This window comes from Aricia agestis, chromosome Z (assembly GCF_905147365.1).
Source record: "Aricia agestis chromosome Z, ilAriAges1.1, whole genome shotgun sequence".
In the NCBI taxonomy this organism is placed as follows: Eukaryota; Metazoa; Arthropoda; class Insecta; order Lepidoptera; family Lycaenidae; genus Aricia; species Aricia agestis.
Genome location: NC_056428.1, coordinates 8801750 through 8821551, shown reverse-complemented (window position 1 = coordinate 8821551; position 19802 = coordinate 8801750). Strand labels below are relative to the sequence as shown.

Below are 19802 nucleotides of genomic sequence, written 5' to 3'. Positions count from 1 at the left end.
CATTTCTATGTAGATAAGCCATTAATTATATTGATAAAATCTAGATAAAATTTACTTATGTTGTATTATAATATTACAATGAATTATGATTATGGTGCCTAGTTTAAGATACATTCTTGGCCTTATCCAACATGCTAGAATATTCTAAAAGGTAAAATTCATAATGTGTCTAATAAAGCGTCCAATCCAAAACTTAAAAGAAGTATTTGAAAAAAAAGTTGCTTCAAATATTACTTTACAAAATATTTATTTACAAATTAATTCTAAATAACTTCTACACAATTTTCACTACGGTGATAATTTATTTCGTTGAAGTTGATTATAATATCTAGAGGATTGACTCTGCAAAATCTCAAAACGGTAAAAAATTTCACCCATACAGGGCAGGGCGCTACCATAATATTATGGAGTGTAGATGGAGGAGAACTATCTCTGTATGTAAAAAGTGTCCGCTGAAATGCGTTAAATTAGGGTGGCGCTACAGTAGCAACAGGGTAAATTTTAAATCATTTAGCAGCTTTTATTTCAGCTATTTTAGGTTATATTTTTAAAAATATATGTCACCAACGGCTACATTCATTCCATACCCTTTGCTGCAGCTAGCGCCACTCTTGGAGGATTTTTCAACTGTTATTTACTGCGTACAGCTGGGCACTTTTTCAAATATCCCCCATATAAGATAGTTCTCCTCCATCTACAGTGACGGATTAACCCTTAATCTTAAATTAAGCTATTGCCTAGGGCATCACGTCTGAGGGGGCACCAGAAGAAGGACAAAAAACATCCGTACTTAGGGCATCACGTCTCACCACTCTCACTACACCAAAAACCTCACCAAAAAAAGTTCCTAAAAATAAGTCATGTTTTAGGTGGTAAAAGCTTAAAGACAGATTCTAGTTGACATACGGATGGGGGGGGGGGGGGGGGGGTACACAGGCATGGATTGCTTAGGGCATCAAGTAGTCTTAATCCGTCACTGTCCATCTACCCTCCATACATAATGTTAAGTATGTGCAAATTGCAATGCACACAGGCGCCATCCTCTAGGGGCGCCAAATCGCCATCTTTAGGGGCGCCAAAACCAAGGACCCAAAAAATTCGCTAAAATCCTTTTTTTGCACACAGCGCCAGTTGCCCTTACGGGGGCACTGCAGCCATATTTTTCAAATATTACACAGTTCCCCTGGGCTCGAAGAAATAGCACTGTTCGTAGCTACTGCCCAGCAATCCAGTGAACTCTGGCTTGTAGTTGTATATGAGATGGCGGTTCTCCTCGCTATGGCTGGGGAACCTGTGGCCGCTTCTTCGGCACTCTTCGACGAAGAAATCCATGAAGTAGCGGTTCGCCTGGACGGCCTTTAAAGAGTGAGGGTAGTGCTTGGATGCTTTCCACTCGAACGCGACCTTCTCCGGATGAAATTGGACCCCGTAGAATGGATACCTGGAACGAAAACAAAGAATTCAGCTAGATGTCAACTATATTATAGCAGGTAGATGGTATACGCAACATTGTTATTTGTACCGTTGTACGGAACCGTTATTTTACCGCAGTAAAAAATATCCCATATACTGGACCTTTAGTCAAAATGCTTTCGCTAGTTCCGACACTGAAGTAAGATGTCAATTACCATACGTTTTTGATATCGAAACTTGCTAACGTTCATTGACTAAGGGGGCTGGTTATTTTAATTAAGGCTCTAGTAACACGGGTGACTATGGGCGTTTTTCGACTAGCCGGCCCGGCCCGGCACCGGCACCGGCGCTGGGGCTTCCTTTTTCCACTTGCCGGTGTACGCCGGCGGTCAGTGAGTGGTACTCTCTCTCCAGTCCCTCCACTCCACATTATCCTCCGCGCACACACGCACACATATGACATAGGCAATTATTTTCAATTAAAATACGAACATTCAATTACTAGGCGATGACGCGCGCATTTTGCATTGTCATAGAGTATAGTAGATTCAGAGTGTAATGTATCTATCATAAGACGACGATGAATGAAGTACTTACTCACGTAGACGAGTTTGTATTTTGGTAATATGTATTTAAAATATTACGTACATTATACATGCGTACATTATAATAATTTTATTATGGTACATATTTGAAAATATTTAAGTAATTTAAATAAGGTAATTAGCTATAGTGGACTATGGATCCATAATATATATAAATTTTATAAAAAAGTGAATTTTTATTTTTATTTTATCCACTTACTCAAATAGATTCTGCATTCATTCGAGTGTAGGCACTAAACTGTGTCACTTCTGCGGTACTGATCTATAGCAATCACCACCCCGCCTCCCACCCCGCTCATGCCTCAAGTGCGACATGTTTTTTGTTCGCAATAGCTGCTCTAGTACGTAGTACTTACTACCTCAGTGGCCGAGTGTGTTTTTTAGGGTTTCGTACCCAAAGGGTAAAAACGGGACCCTATACTGAGACTTTAATGTCTGTCCGTCTTCCTGACCGTCTGTCTGTCCATCTGTCTGTCCGTCTGTTTGTCTGTCTGTCTGTCCGTCTGTCTGTCCGTCTGTCTGTCCGTCTGTCTGTCTCCGGCTACAACTCAAGAACGATAATAGCTAGAGAGTTGAAATTTTCAGAGATTATGTATTTCTGTTGCCGCTATAACAATAAATACTAAAAACAAGAGAAATTAAATATTTTAGGGGGGGTCTCATACAACAAACTTGATTTTTTTTGCAATTTTTTGCTCGATATCTAGCATGGCATAAGGTAGGCTAAAATGTTCACAAAATACTTAGTTGTATTTTTTTTTTTAAGAGCCTATGCTGTCCCACTGCTGGGCGAAGGCCTCCCCCAAGTCCTTCCATTCATCCCGATCCAAAAGTAGTTCCTAGTTGTATTTATACTTTAATAATTAAAAATAAATTTTTAATAAACTAAATAATTAATAATTAATTTTTAAAGTAGGAGGGACATATCGTCCAAACTAATGTAGCACTTTGAGACATACGCCAAATGAAAGGGCTTGAAAAGATGAACATTTTATTGTATGATAAAAAATCTCTAAACCATGAGAGAAAAAAGTTAATGAGGGTAGAAGGTAAGAAAAAATCACATAAAAACACCCTATATTATTGCATCAATTTATAGTGTTGCTGGTAAGGAATGACTTCTGTAAAGTAATCGTATATGGCAAACTTGAGGAAAGTGTTGTATTTTAGTATATTGTTTCATATTTTTAAGAAATGTATGGGAAAACAATAAAACCTTAAAAATCTAACCTTTCCTAAAGTGTTGTATTTTAGTATATTTGTTATAGTCAAAGTCCGATACACAGTCTCTTCGCGGAAGGACTGGTTTATCCTAGGTTTGGCCAAAGCCGTTAGGCGATCCCCGAAATACATTTCAATTTCGCCCTTTGCCTGAAGTATTTTTAGTCAAACCCAGGAGCTCCTAACTTTTCAGTCAAACGTCGAAAGTAAATTATTCTGTTTCGGTTTTGGCCTAGTCAATCCTAGAAGCGACTGCAAAACTCGGTCAAACGTTGATCTGAACATGTTTAAAGGTTCATAATGTCTCTCGCGGTGTTCGGACCGATTGTTTTGTCATTTCATGTTCGTTCATTGAGCGCACTCTCAATTGTGTACGCACGCACGCGGGCGTGTAATTGTGTAAAATTGAAGATGAGTGAATCAAACGGTGTTGTTGTTACTAAAAACGTGGATAAAGAAGTTTATTCAAAACAATTAACATTAACATTAATGCCTCACCATGTCAGAAAAATGATTAATTTGCCACTTTAACTACCTAAGAAATTATTAAAACAATTAACATTAAAGTTAATGCCTCACCATGCCAGAAAAATGATTAATTTTCCATTTTAATTACTTAAGAAATTATTAAAACAATAAACATCAAAATTTTAAAAATGTTATTTTTTTATACTTACCTAATCTTACAAACTAACCTCCGTATATTTCAAAGCATTTATTTATTTATTTTATACTTTATTGCACATCGTACAAAAGGCGGGCCACACGGCATTCTCTCAAAGCATCTCAAATATAAAAGTGAAAATCACGTAAGCTGACCAATCAGGTGTCAGAACTGGCAGAGTTAAGCGGTTAAGACTTGAAAGCTGCTTAAATGATAAAATGCTTCCAAATATACGAAGATAAGACACTTCATACCTATATCGGAGATTGACTCGTCAAATCCCGATTTAATAAAATTGTGTTTTGACGTTTGCCTGACCAAATTAGTCCCTCCCAGGTTTGACGAAAATTGTTTAGTCAAAGGCCGAAAATTTATATTTGTTTGGGCTTTGACTAAGTCATTCAGTCTGACCTGAGGATTGACCAGTCCAACCTAGGAGCGCCGGAGCTTCGGAGTTTGCCTATAACATATTGTTTCATATTTTTAAGAAATGTATGGGAAAACAATAAAACCTTAAAAATCTAACCTTTCCTGGATTTAACCGTACATCGTTACCTTGGAGAATTTGTTTATAATAAGCAATACTAGCGAATGGTGCAATAATACAGGTATGATTGGAGATAGATACAAAGTGTAAAGGACAAAGTTGTGTAGAATTTAATTAGATTTAATTATGTAGAAGAAGACAATTTTGTACGAAGCACCGTTTTTGATAAGTAAGCAAAAAACCAAAAAACTGGACTTTCTTTCCCGTGTCGAGGCTCTACGACCTACGTAGTACGTAAGTTACCTTTTATGTTCGACGCTCGCAACAAACGCCAGCCCGTCTTCGTCCTTACTGTGAGATGTGATCAGCCAATCGTTTTTCAGGTTATACTTTTCCATATTCTGAAACCAATAGGTACAAATATTTCATTTGGAACTTATTACCATTACTTCTTAGACTTGCATCCATTAGTTTACATTACCAAAACGGTTAAAATAAAAACCCTGAGTGATGTGCAATTGTAGGTCTATAATCTATACTTGGTACTACTAATATATATTATTCTGTGTCTATACTTACACTATCTAAAATGCAAAACTGGTGTGCATTTGCAGTGACGTCATCGCTGGACAGAATATCCACAACGTATTCAGGAGCGTCCCTGTACATCTTACTCCTTCGGAAATCTGAAATTGATTTCGTTTAAAATATATAGTACCTGGATGACCGAGCTTTGCTATATATATATATATATATATATATATATATATATATATATATATATATATATATATATATATATATACAAGAATTGCTCGTTTAAAGATATAATATTTATTTAATTTCTGTTAAAAATGTAATTCAAATAATACGTTTCAAAGAAAAGGTAAACAAGAAAACTACGGTCACGCGACCATGCTTTACCATGGTTCTAAAATCTTGAATTTAGCTGCCTATTTTGATTCGTACGACCAGATTTTTTTTTTTATGAAATAAGGGGGCAAACGAGCAAACGGGTCACCTGATGGAAAGCAACTTTCGTCGCCCATGGACACTCGCAGCATCAGAAGAGCTGCATGTGCGTTGCCGGCCTTTTAAGAGGGAATAGGGTAATAGGGGAGGGTAGGGAAGGGGATTAGGCCTCCGGTAAACTCACTGTGGTGAGAACGTGGTATTTATCCGGTCGAGCCGGCCCATTCGTGCCGAAGCATGGCTCTCCCACGTATAAAAGGCAGATGGGGAAATTACGTAATACGGTCGTTAATTTAGACAACGCAGCCTTGGTTTAGTGGAAAATATGTTTTCCCATAGCCACTGCTGAATCGTCGCGGCAACGTCGAAATTATAAGCATAATTGAATATCATAATCACCTTTAGTAAAATTCAGTCTGCAATTTTTAAACGAGTAGCATTTCTCCCTGTTCTCCACCTTCCCGCGGCCGGACGCGAGGATGATCAGCAGCTCGAAGCCCAGACAAGTCCCGAAGACGGGGAAGTAGCTGCCTGCATCGTTCAGCCCCATAGCTATGTGGTAGATATGCTCTCCAGCGTCAGCGAAGCCGTCAGACTGGTTGAAATACGTCGCCCCGCCTGGGAACAACACCCTTGAAGAATGGTTACATCTTATTAGTGTTGTAGAGGATAGGCTGATCACCTGATTGTCTGACAAGTAAGATGGTCCATGCGGACGGAAAAAGTCGGTCCTGCGCCTGATCTCTCGCCAGTCGTGTCGGTCCTCCGTCCCACTGGGTTATGAGAGTAAAGAAATAGAGTGCTCTTGTGTACTGCGCACACACTTGGGCACTATAAAATTACTCCTGCTCAACTGACCTGGTTTCAATACAACCGGCCACCGTCACCGGTGTTGGAGTTATTATTATTAGAGGATTGTGCTGTTGAATAGGCGAAAGTAGCTGGACCGATTGTAATGAAGTTTACGAGGAAGGACATAGGCTTGAGGGTGTTAGGAAATTAGGTACAATTTGCTACGTCATAATTTTCGACTGTGGTATTTTGTTGGGAAATGCTAGATAAGTAGGATTATGCAATAAATCTATTTTTGTGAAAGATGTAGTAGTGTTTATAAGTTATTGAACGACCGATCGCAGACGTTTAATGCTTACTTAATTTTAATTTAGATGATGAAAAGTTTGACTGGAAATGTATAGCTTATGTCAAAAATACCCATAATTAGAGTTATCGTTGAATTTCTTTGAGTGCGGCCGTTAGTACTACATACCTACTCAGAGGTGCTTACTACTTATAACGTACTTACCCATTAATTTTCGACATCAACTCTCTGTAGTAGTCGCGGTCTCTACCGATCCTGGAAAACATTATTACTCACATTAGCAGTTTCAGAAGGTATACAAATATATTACTATCTTTAGTCAAAACTCAAACCCATCCGACCGATCACAGCTAACATTGAATTGACATAAGCCAAACATAAGCCGACCATATGACGTAGGTCCGTCAACTGCCTATGAAGAAATTTTTTCGATGGTAAACTTACATCATATTTTTTTGGATTTTAATTTTTAACCACTTCTTTACTGTTATCATGACCATGACCAATGTTTAAAGCATCTTTTAAATATAACATTATAACGTCGTTGCAAAGATAAAACCTCTTATGTGCAGTTTTACCCAAAATGCGTTTTTTTGCATTTTTGTATTCAGAATTTCAAGAGCTATCGACTACAAAAACTCTTATGTCCATATATGGACAATTGCCTTAGCTAGAACTCTTTTTTAAAATATCCTATGTGTGAGCGTGCATAATATGTATAGTAAAATCTCTCGTGTTCCTGAGATGACACATAAGAGGATATTCACTGACCAATATTATTCAAATTGTTGAAAGTAACTTACAAGTTACAACACAAAATCTCTTATGTGCTTCAGATGACACTGAGGTTTCACTCACCGTTTTTATTCAAATAGGGCTTCTAAGTAAGGTTATGTGATCTTAGTACGCATAGATTTCGCGCCTTTTTTAGACAGAAAGCGAAATAATTAATAGACGCATTAGAAGTGAGCCGGAACGAAAACAAATGCATCACACCACTACTAGTTCGAGGCCACCTTCAGTGCTATCCCACTGCTAGTCAGCCTGGTTTGTAGGCATCCAGTGCATCTCGCTATTTCCGTCCTCTGGAACCATTTCAGTCCCACTTGAATTTTGCAGCTTTCATGCCGACGCGACGTCTTTAACACCTGTTTTGGAGCGCAGCGTGCTGTTTTTTATTCGGTCAGCTAGTCTTACACCTAACATGCTGCGCTCCATTGCTCTTTGACAAACCCCGAGCTGGAACCTTTGCCACTCGGTCAATGACCAGGTCTGAGCACCGTAGGTTACGATGGGCTGCGTTTCAGGGAGATTGGCAAATCTCCCTTCATCAGCGTCTTCATTGACCAGTAGCTCTTCCAGGCGGTTTAAATTCGACGATTGACTTCCTTTCCTAGTCTTTTGTAAAGGAGACTGGCCCAAGTAGATATTATACTCGTCGACAAATTTTAATTCTTGCCCGCGTGGAAATATCTACCGTTATTTCTTTCATTGTAATTGAGCAGTTGTATTTAGAAAAAGGTCATACGATGATGGAAGTGGACAGTGTCCATTCAACTATTGAACAGTACATCAAACCTGCTATTTACGCGCCTAGTGATTACGTGTATCGAATGCAGCAAGCTCGACCAAAATACCCGTTCTATGTTAAAATTTAACATCCTCTTCCTCACTGTAGTGGTACCTAGGCGATGGTTTCCTCCTGCCCGTATGGTGCAGGTAATGACCAAAGGTAAGGGCGTCCCTCGAATGTGTGATCCCCTGTTGTAGTATCGACCAGATCGCTTTCACAGTTCGGCGGCTGGCAGTTGGGAAGGTCATGTGGTCTTGCCAGGTACGTAATGTAATGACAAGCACCTGTTGGCGCCATTGGGTTAGCACACTCTCCTCCATATCCCTGCGATGTGCAGTAATGCTGCCGCAAAGGCGGCGCTTTGAAGGTCCAAATAAAAACTTAGCCTACGTCGTTTCGACTGCGACCCGCAGCCCTAACGTTTCTATAAGCAGCACCACCTGAGCCACCTGAGACACCCAATTTTTTTATTTGGAAGGACGCCACTTTTGGTTTTCGCACCGCCTGAAGATTTGGTTAGGACCGGCACTGTGTTAAATCAGTGAGTTCTTTCTTCATTACGAAGAACTCGAAACAAACTTAAAATCTATACGTCCCGGCAAAAAAGGAGATCCAGTCGTGGTAGACATAAGAGGGCTGAAATATACGCCAGATGGTTCTGTGCTTTATAAGTTGCGCCATAATGATGTGTGGACCACCTTACCATAGCAAAAAGCTACTAGTCACCAAATTATTTGTAAGTCCGTCTGTTTGTCCGTCTCTCTGTTTGTCTCCAGGCTGTAACTCAATAACGGCTATAGCTAGACTTCTGAAACTTCACAGATTGTGTATATCTGTTGCCGCTATAAAAACAAAATAAAATTTAAATTTAAGGGGGCTTCCATACAATAAACTAGATTTTTTTGGCATTTTTGCTTGATATCAATAATAATGATAATAAATAGGCACTTGAAATTTTCAGAGAATACTTAAATATATTATGTGTACTTTAAATAATAATACTTATTTAAATAAAATAAAAATTAAAGGGGGGCCATATACCATACAAAAACACAAAATTTGGCTAAATTTTGCTCTATAGCGGTACGGAACCCTTCGCGCGTGAGTCCAACTCGCACTTGGCTGATTATTTTTAATTTAGTAAGTTCTATGAATGGTTAAAATATCTTAGTTGCAAGAAGAAAACACAAAAAAATTATGCACAATATCTCTTACGTAACAAAATTTTGCAGCTAAAATCTCTTATGTGCAGCGGAATCGTTAAAAAAATACTTTTCAGACTTTTCTAAACATTTATTACTGATAATTATATCCACAAATATCCATTTGTAAATGCTAAATGTATCTGCATTAAAAAAATTACAAACCTTCTAACATTTTTTTCAGTAGAAAGTTTTTATCGTTTTTCTCGGAAACTTAAAAATGTCACATGAGAGATTTTATCTTTGCAAGGACAAATTAAACTACTAAATGCAAAGTCATCCGTCACGTCTAACTAAAAGTATTTTCCCTTTACTATCTAAATAGATATGACTAGATATTACTTGAAGGAATTACAATATGAAGTACTCGACTGTGCGATAATAATTTACCTAATCTGTGTTTTAACTATAACAAAGTTACTAACGTCATTAACACGGCATAATTTGAATGAGTAGAGTATTTGAGACCTACATAATATCGTAACTAAATATTATTATATTATGCAAAAGTACGACCCAAACGTAGTCGAACTCGCGAAAGATGGATTCTGACTTCTGTACCAATTGAGTACGTATTTTATGAAAATTAAAGCGTCCCCCAGACAGACGCGGCCTGCGGTGGCGGTGGCGGTCAGTTGGATGACTTGAAAGTTCTAGGAACGACACAGACACACGCGGCCACGCGGCCAAGCCATCCAACTGACCGCCACCGCCACCGCAGGCCGCGTCTGTCTGGGAGACGCTTTAATTTTCATAAAATACGTACTCAATTGGTGGAGCTTTAACGTGATCGACGGCGACAGACAGATAACAATTACAAAGTCAGTAATAAGATCCCGTTTATAACTTTCAGATACGGAAAAAAAAAACTTACATGATTGGTACGACTCTCGCGCCTGAAGCCTCTACACTCTTCACGTACGACGCAGCTATATAGCTCGTGTAGTTCTCAGGGTACTTCGTGTGGAAATATTTCGACTGCTCCTGGGAGAGTATCCCGATTATTGGTCGGTGGTTGATGACGTCATCACGGACCACCACAGCGCTCTCGGCGTACATCAAGTACAGTGCCGTCACTAATATCACCGCTTTTAGAGCCAGTATGATGAAGTCTGTGTCACATAACCACCTGAAATTGTAGTGTTTGAGTTAGTTAATTCTTGAAAAGTACAATGTCTCTCTAGGCCTGATTACACCTACCGAGTAGAGTGGCAAGACAGCTGTGCCCTCTGTGCTCGGCTTATCTATGGCTATAATATAGGGAATATTATTTTCCTACTTTTAATTATTAACGCTGGCCACCCCTTCCCACCACCAGATCGATTAAAATGTTTTTTTGGGTGCACGGGAAGTCCAGTGCAGCTGTTTGGAAAAAAAAATAAGTACGCTGAACCAACATCTTTTTTTATTTTTTTTCCCCACCCGACCACTAAACAGCCTGCCAGCTCGCAGATTATCAGAAAGGGTTGTTCAGGGAAGTAGCTAACAGAGTTTTAATACAGCTGAAGCTATACGACCAACTTGGTCGCCAGCTCTCCGTCGATTAACATAGAGGTTAGATTGGCTGTTCTGTATCAAATTACTACCACAAAACACACTGTTTTTTACACTGGCTGCATCTAAGTTTTAATATTACAATGATCCTATAATATTACACCCAAAGTTTTTATGCCAAGAAACGTTTCCCATTTCGTAAGGGATCGGGTAACTCCTACCGAAAATGCCCAATGAGACGGAAAGTGGACTGCCCTACCTTCTAAAACTTGGTGGTACCACATCCTTACCGAGACCACGAGGACATGAAGACATCTGCAACAGCCTACAACACGACAACACCTAGAGACTGAATGAAGTGACTAATGTGGTATATTGGTCACAACTCCGAAAATACATCGACGCGAAAGAACAGAGAGCGGCTTTTAAAAATAGAACGATTTTATTTACGTATATGTTTTGGTCTCAACTTAGAATGCCAACGCGTGGCAGCAGCTGTACTTAGTATGCATGTAATGGTGCCTCCACACTGCCGTTAGAAAATGTTTGTAAACATTTACTAACAAATGTTGTCATTTTGTTAGGAACTGTAAAGGTTCTTTAAACTGTAAAGATTCCCACGACCCGTTAGGCGACAGGCCTCGCCAGGCGCTGCCCCACCTGTGTAGGCCTGTCATGGCCTGTACGTGAGCGTTCCCACGGCAGATGTCGGTCTGTTGACTGACATTCCAACATGAGCAGTGATACGCAGGATCATAGAATCATTAATTTTGGTTTTCAATTTTCTGTAGCTAGAAATTAAATTTTCTTTTTTGCTTTATTAACTCCGTGATAGGGATAGCTCCATCTGATAAATTAGCTTTTACGCGTAACCACGCATCATGGATATCATTCTTATTTTGAAGTTGAGGCGACGAACAGCTATTCCAAAGCTGGTTAATTTTGATAAAGAGTTAAAAACTCAAATTTCAGCTCGTTCGTCCACTCATAAACTGAACGATTACAACCGACGCAGACGCGCCCTTACAGGCCGCGACAGGCACCGTTGCGCGACGCCGCGCCGCGCCTTTGAACTTACCGACTTTCGATGGATCGAACGGGCGACATCAGGCCACCGCAGGCCTCATCGGATGCGACGGTTCTCATGGCCTGTCGGTCTGTCCTGGCGCGGTCTGACCTGTGAGAAATCAGGCCGTGGGAAGCCAGCTTTACATGTTATAAGTGCTCCCACACTGCCGTTGCCACATAAAAAATGTTTACTAATGTTTACTAACATTTTATAACATTTAAATCTGGTATTTGCTCGCAGTTTGGTTTCTGTTCTGAGGGCGTCTACACGAAAATGGAAGAGAATTTGCTCATTGGAATAGCTTTCATTTTTTGTTTAGAAATGAAGAAAAAGTGCTGTTATTGGATGCGCCAAACGCTATAAGCTAGAGGAAAATATAGAATAGATTTCGGGTATCTGCTCCTGTATTACTCCGCGTAGACTATCGCTAAAGGACTTACGATAAATAACATCGGAGGCGTTCCCCGACTCACCGCATACCCCGCCGCCACGCCGTTTAATATACCTAAGTACGGTACATGAGTTTATTATGAATTTATGACCTAAGTATAACGTGACCATACGTCCCGCTTGTGGGCGGGACAGTTCGGCTTTCAGGCAGTCTGTCCGGGTGTCTCCCGCGAGGTCCCGCTTTTGCAAACAGACCAAACGAATTGTTTTTACGTTCGAAATGCCTGGAAGTAACGCACAAGAAACGTGATTATTCTGCCATATTTTGCTCGATATCAATAATGGCTTCAACAGATGGGTACCTACTTGAAATATATACGAAATACTCAATAATTAACCGACTTCCAAAAAACGAGGAGGTTATATGTTCGGCTGGGGTTTTTTTTTTTTGTATTTGTATTTATACTATCACTAGCTGTTGCCCGCGACTTCGTCTGCGTCAGTATATAATAATTAATAGCAAACATAGATACTATACGTTCCGAGCGGCTTCGCACGCGTAATTTAGATATTTCAAAGACAAATTAGTCAATAGTCCACAAAAATAGCCTATGATCCTTCACTTCTTATATGTGCCAAATAACAGAAAAATTGCTCTAGTAGTTCGTGAGAAATAATTTCCCTCGTTTTTTCCACATTTTCCTCTATTTCTGCTCTTCTATTAATGTTAGCATGATAAAATATAGCCTACAGACTTCCTCGATAAATGGACTATCTAACACTGAAAGAATTTTTCAAATCGGACAAGCAGTTCCTGAGATTAGCGCGTTCAAACAAACAAACTCTTCCGCTTTATAACATTAAGTGATAGATTAATAATAAAATGAAATAAATAATAAGGATATTTTTTGCTTTAATATTATATTGGTACGGAACGGCACGGACTTCTACTTCACTTGGCCAACATTTTTTTTTCGATGCAGACTAAACAACAGACGGCCCAATTGGGCCGTATTTGAAGCTTCACAACGAGCGCGGTAGTGACATATCTGCTTTGAGTTTTTCCTCATTGTACTTACCGAATACTTAATATTAATTATTATTCAATGCTGTTATGCTCCGTGAGTAATTTGTATTCTGTGCTGTCACAATAGACATAATGACTCATCATAATGAGACATCATTCTGTCTACTCTGGTGCTGTTATGCAACTAACTTACCTCCATTTCAGAAGTCAGCAACCTTTCTAAAAAGTGAACTAAATGCTTTGTAAGTTGTTGTAATAAATTATTATATTTATTTATTCATATAGGTAAAATGTTCCTGCATATTGTCTGTTATTACTTTGTTTCAAAGAGAATAAAATCACTACGTTTTACTTTGTTTACATTGTCACAGTTTTCTTTATTGAATGAAGAGGCGCATGCGCTGTGAATTCTCACATTTTATTGCTCCGGTAACACAAATATTTTAACTCTGGTTTTCTTTAAACACTGAACAAAATATAGTAAGTTTACCTACTTGTATAATGGAGGTCAGTGTTAATCATAAACCTATAATGCTATATGGTGTTAATAAAAGATAATTAAAATTTTGTGTATTTTGATGGGTTTCACAAGCAAGTATCATGGTTATGCAATATATTATAATATAATACCTAATATTAAAATATTATTATAGATCACTGAAACTTTATTGGTTCTAATAATAACTAAGGAAACGTAACTCCCATAGGTACTTCAACCGTTTTGAATTTGGTTCCCAATCCTTTTCGCACACTAAAATATGGCAATAGGGAAGATGCGACCTTTTAATTTTTGTGTTTATTTTAAAGAAAGTTCCATGTAGAATAGACCACAAGACGTATAGGGTAAAATACGAGTAATTACAATTTTTCAGTAGAGGGACACTTTTATACACTTTGATCATAAAAATAAAAGTTTGTGGTTTTTATACAACGTAAATAATAATGGAATTAATAGTAAGGGGCATTCACGTTACAATAAAGAAAGTATTTTTTTATCAGATTGCGATGTAACCAAAATAAAACATCTTTTTGTAGCCATGGTCATCACGTGCGCCTTGGTTTTGCAAATGAAAAGAAAAAAATATTAAGAAACATGCTAAAGTTTTTAAGAATTTTTTTATGATACACATTGTCTATATTGTTAAATAAACGTGTACCTAATTGTGTGCCTTTAGTTTATATTTCATTAAATCCCTTGACCCTTTGTGTATAATGATTTAAATATAACAAATGCCATACAATTTTTGCCACCCATCAGTATAATCCAGACTCAAGAACATATTGTGCAACCTGTGGGATCTATTTCATGTCCTAAAAGATAATATTGTTAGCGCACACGGCACAATCGTTACGTGCATGGCATGACAAGCCCAACTACCTCCTGAAAGTAGAGTACGGCCACAGCGCCAGGCAAATGAGCTGCTCTACATTGTGCTCCATATTGAAATATTGTCTGAGTATGCCGATTGGCTCGATGAGGACAATCTGAAATCTCTTAATATTTGAGTTTTACCTGAACAAGGTAATAATAGTACATAAAGAAACAGACGGACATCCTTTCACATCTATAATATTAATAGACGACGGCCGTAACTCCATTGCGTCAAAGTCCGTTTATCGAGTGGATACAGTACATTTTCCCGGGATAAAAAGTACTAAGTATTTTTCCTTTCCCGGGACTCAAAGTGTCTCCATATAAATTTTTTGCAAAATCCGTTCAGTGGTGTGGGCGTGAAGAAGTAATTGACAGACAGACGAACAGAACTATTGTAACATAATATCCATACTAATAATATTAGTATGGATATGTTACAATAGTACCACAGTACTATGTAATATTGGTAAGAATTTTAATTTTTTATATCATTTTTCATATAATATTTAATTAAAATACCTTGTTTTGCAATAAATAATAACAATATATGTGAAAACAACAATTATTCATAATGTTTCCTACTTACAATTCCTATTTTAACCAATTTTCAATCAAACTTTGCTTGTCCAACTACTGGTTTTGGGTGTCCAACTACTGTAATTCTGTCCCATGACTGTGTTTTACCACTTTTACCTACCATTCAGTTTTACAAAAAATCAATATAAACTGAAAAACCATCGCATTTTTATGTTAACACAAATACAATATCTATTTCTATTTTATGCAAAGTATTTAATTTCTTACAGCTATTTCTGTAAAAAAAATCCATAGCTGTCCAATGACTGGTAAGTAGTTTACGGTAGGTATTAAAAAAATTAAAACACTGGAATTTACTGCAAAAAATGCGGTTTAAATACAGGGCTCGAAAACGTTATTTTAAATAACGGTTTCAAATCGTTCAAAACGTTTCCTTGCAATAACGTTTTTTGGGAACGAAAACGAAATGAGAACGTTATTTAATTAAAGGTTTCAAATCGTTCGGAACAGGTCTTTGCAATAACGTTTTTGGGAACGAAAACAAAATGAGAACGTTTTGAAAACCGAAATAAAACGGTTAAATCCACACAGCGGGACCGCTGAATGCTGACCACGGGTCGACATGAATAAACTTGTTTTTGTCAAAGCGCAGTGCCAACTTCCGCGCCGCCTGCTAAAGGTACACGCACAATTTGTTGGCGCGTGCCGGGGCGGATCGGCGCTCAGCGCAGCGCAAAATGCGCTATAGCACACTATTGCCGGGCCGGGTCGCATCGCATTGACGAATTTTGAGTACTTTGGATATAGTGCAGCACGAGTCGGGGCATGAGTACCTAAAACTATTCCACCTCAATTTTTTTATGCGATCCTCTTCAAATTGCCCTCCTGATGATATAAATGCATGTTGCCATGGCACAACCCGGTGCCATATTGTTTAAACAAACATTGTTTAAACAATAGCAAGGAATTGTTATTGAAATACCAATAAAAAAGGTCCTATGACTTTTCACGATAAAATTAATATTTTTAGAGATATGAAAGGTTCGGAAAATTTCAAAGAAGGGGCATTTCGTACCCACCAATGTAGCACATTGAGACATATACCAAATGAAAGGGCTTAAAAAGTTGAACATTTTATTGTAGACGAAAAATCTCTAAACCATGGGAGAAAAAAGTTAATGAGGGTAGAAGGTAAGAAAAAATCCCAAAAAAACACCCTGTATTATTGCATCAATTTATAGTGTTGCTAGTAAGGAATCATTTCTGGAAAGTAATAGTATATGACAAACTCAAGGAAAGTGTTATATTTTAGAATATTGTTTCATATTTTGAAGAAATGTATCGGAAAACAATAAAACCTTAAAAATCTAACCTTTCCTGGATTTTACCGTACATTGTTACTTAGGAAAAATTGTTTATAATAAGCAATACAAGCGAATGGTGCAATAATAAAGGGTATTTTATTTTTTTGTAAGAAATAAAAAAAAATCCTTTATTATTGCACCATGCGAAGGTATTACTAAATATAAACAATTTATCCAGAGTGATAATTAACGAAAAAATCAGGCAAAGGTTCGAAATTCAGCATTTTATTGTTTTTTTTCATACACTTCTTTGAAATATGAAGCAATTTATTGAAATACAATACTTTCCTTGAGTTTGCCATACATGATTACTTTGAGAAATTATTCGTTACTAGCAACACTACAAATCGACGCCCCCACCGAATAATAAGACAATGTGCTATTGTGGGGTTTTTGCTGTTATGCGATTTTTGGCATCTAGAAGTCAAAATACATCGTGTGAATTTTTTTCAGAATTTTTCTGTGAATATTTACAAAGATATAAAAAATTATGTGTTTATTCCATAACAATAATTAAAATTGTATTTTACACCAAAAACTGGGCAATAGGCTATTGCGAAAAAATATGTCAAAACTATTAGACGATAAACGACTATTGCATGATTATTCGGGAAAATACATTGCTGCCTAATGCACACTTCCACTCCTGCACATCTCACTTTTGATTGATGACATTCCTTCCACTTAGGTAGCCGCTGATCACCCGCCTCAGGTTCCCCAGACACCTAATTTCAGCTAACCGAACCTTTACAGCTGGCCACCAAGCATTGTCGAAGGCCCCCTCTGTGTCCAGCGATACCACAACAGAAATTTTCTCCTTCTCTCTCTTCTTTCTGATGTGGTTCACTAACCTTTAGAGGGCGTCTTCGGTGCACCTTTGGTGCATACAGGTGTGGTGAGATAATCACCGCGATAGGATCCTGTCCAAAATAAAACCCAACCAATATATGGTTGGGTTTTATTTTGGACAACTTGTAGAATCTGAGTCGGACGACCATCATATCGCGGTGATCATCTCAGTCCACTCACCTCCAGCCTCCAGTCTCAAACCAGCATCAGATCAGTCATCACAGAGGTTTACACAGGACCAAAGAGTCAGGAATAGTCAGACTTTCTTCTGTCCCTGGCTAGCTTTTTCGGATGTCTTAAGTCGTCGTTTTGGAAGACATCAAGTGGTAAAGTCTTTTTCCTTCCTAACATTTGTTAAATTATGTACATATATAATATAAAAATGAGTCGCTGAATGTGTTGCTAAGCGCAAAACTCGAGAACGGTTGGACCGATTTCGCTAATTCTTTTTTTAAATATTCCTTGAAGTACGAGGATGGTTCTTACGGAGAGAAAAATTCTAAAAAAAGAATAATTTCCTGAAAAAGTCTAAATACAACACTTTTCTATACTCCCATACAAAATATATTTTGTGATAATACTTAAAAGTCAAATATATAAAAATGGATTTTCAATTATGTTAGTAACGCTAAAACTCGAAAACGGCTGAACGGGTTGGGCTAATTTTAGTCTTAAAATATTCGTAGAAGTCCAGGGAAGGTTTTAAAGTGACACGAAGTTCACCGGGACAGCTAGTTGCTCATATTTTTATTTTATACTCTACATTTACTGTAGGAATCCATCTTCTTCTGTTTTCAGAATATATATTCATATTCTGTTACGATTTTTGTAATCCACATGCGGGTTTTCTCACAAACAAGGATGTATGGACATTGGGCAATACTTGCTACAAAATAAACTAATCGTGACCAATAAGCAGCGAGATCTGTTACAAATAAACGAGAACGTATTTAGATATTTTCTTCTTTCGCAAAGACACCTCAGAAGTGGTTAAAACTGTCACGACAGCACTTGTTACAGTTTCACGCGTGCAAGCAGCTGTCAGACAGTCAAACATTATTCGTGGAAGTTGTCCTGCAGGTCCTAATGGGACCCAATTCAGTATTTAATTAGGAATGCGATAAAAGATGTGCTGTTATAGTGTGTTGTGTGAATATTGTATTGTATCTTGAGAAGTTTTTAACATAGTTTGATTCTGATTACATTGAACTGTATTACGATGTAGATAGAAGTCGACGATTAAAGCACCGTCATATAAAAAAGGCCTACGATGCTCTCGGAAATCTAAAGCAATTTCCTGCCATTATCATTAATTTTATTAGAACATAATATGACATTGATTATTGTGACACCAACTCTGGTGGCGATGAGGGTTATGATTAACATTTTAATTAACTGCAATGATTATAAGTACTAATAAAATGATAGAGCTAACCTCCAGAGTGTATTTTTTTAATCTAGAGCAGTTTCGATCGCAAGAATGTCATTTATGTCATCTAATAATGAATGTATTAAAACAAAAATACATATTTTTTTATTTTGCAAATAGTGGAAAATCATTGGAATACACGATAATGACTATAATTATAAAGTGTACAATATTTTTGAATCACCGAATAGTAAAGTAATAAGTAGGTGTTTACCAATATTCTTATCCCAAACAATTTCCCCGAATAATATTGCAATGAGATATTATATGTGCATTTTATTGCAGTCGAAACACAAAATTACCCGAATAATCATGCAATAGACAATAATGATCAAAGCTTGACCTACTCCAGAACGATAAGTTACGTTTTGCTTTATTTTAAAAAAACCTTCGGTGGTAATTAAATATTGTTAAGATAGCAAGATAGGCAAAAAAATTATCTTTCATTTGAGATATAAAAAGTCTTAGATGCTTTTTTTTTGACGGAGTTATTAACAAAAATCAGTTTTTCGGCTCTCCTGAACATTTTCATTTTTACGATTGTCCGATTATTCGGTGTGGGCGTCAAAATTAATTCTATAATACAGAATGTTATTTTTTTCATTTTTGGAAAAAATAAAATATCCTGTATTATTGCGCCATTCGCTAGTATTGCTGATTAAAAAACATTTCTCCAAAGTGATTATATACGATAAAATCCAGGAAAGGTTAGATTTTTAAGGTTTTATTGTTTTCTTGTACATTTCTTTAAATTATGAAAGAATATACTAAAATATAAAAGTTTCCTTAAGTTTGTTATATACGATTACTTTCTAGAAATGATTCCTTACCAGCAACACTATAAGTTGATGCAATAATACAGGGTGTTTTTTTGGGATTTTTTCTTACCTTCTACCCTCATTAACTTTTTTCTCCCATGATTTAGAGATTTTCCGTCATACAATAAAATGTTCAACTTTTTAAGCCCTTTCCTTTGATATATGTCTCAACGTGCTACAGCTTGGATACGGGTCCCATACAAAAATGCCCCTT

The 19802-nt window shown here is 37.4% G+C and overlaps 1 protein-coding gene across 3 annotated transcripts; it reads right to left on the bottom strand.

The window, feature by feature from the left end:
• Window positions 1-228: 228 nt before the first annotated feature.
• On the bottom strand, window positions 229-13539 carry LOC121738630 (gamma-glutamyl hydrolase A-like). Of its 3 annotated transcripts, none has more exons than XM_042130819.1 (8): window positions 13410-13539; window positions 10111-10365; window positions 6666-6716; window positions 5762-5994; window positions 4970-5076; window positions 4694-4791; window positions 1161-1441; window positions 229-376 (listed from the first exon to the last, which is right to left on the bottom strand). In XM_042130819.1, exons 2-7 carry the CDS (start codon window positions 10293-10295, stop codon window positions 1171-1173), a joined length of 945 nt encoding a protein of 314 aa, XP_041986753.1. In that variant the 5' UTR covers window positions 10296-10365; window positions 13410-13539; the 3' UTR covers window positions 229-376; window positions 1161-1170. The 3 variants fall into 3 exon arrangements, with proteins under 3 accessions (XP_041986753.1, XP_041986752.1, XP_041986751.1); XM_042130818.1 differs by lacking the exon at window positions 13410-13539 and adding an exon at window positions 11021-11085; XM_042130817.1 differs by lacking the exon at window positions 13410-13539 and adding an exon at window positions 10990-11084.
• Window positions 13540-19802: the final 6263 nt, after the last annotated feature.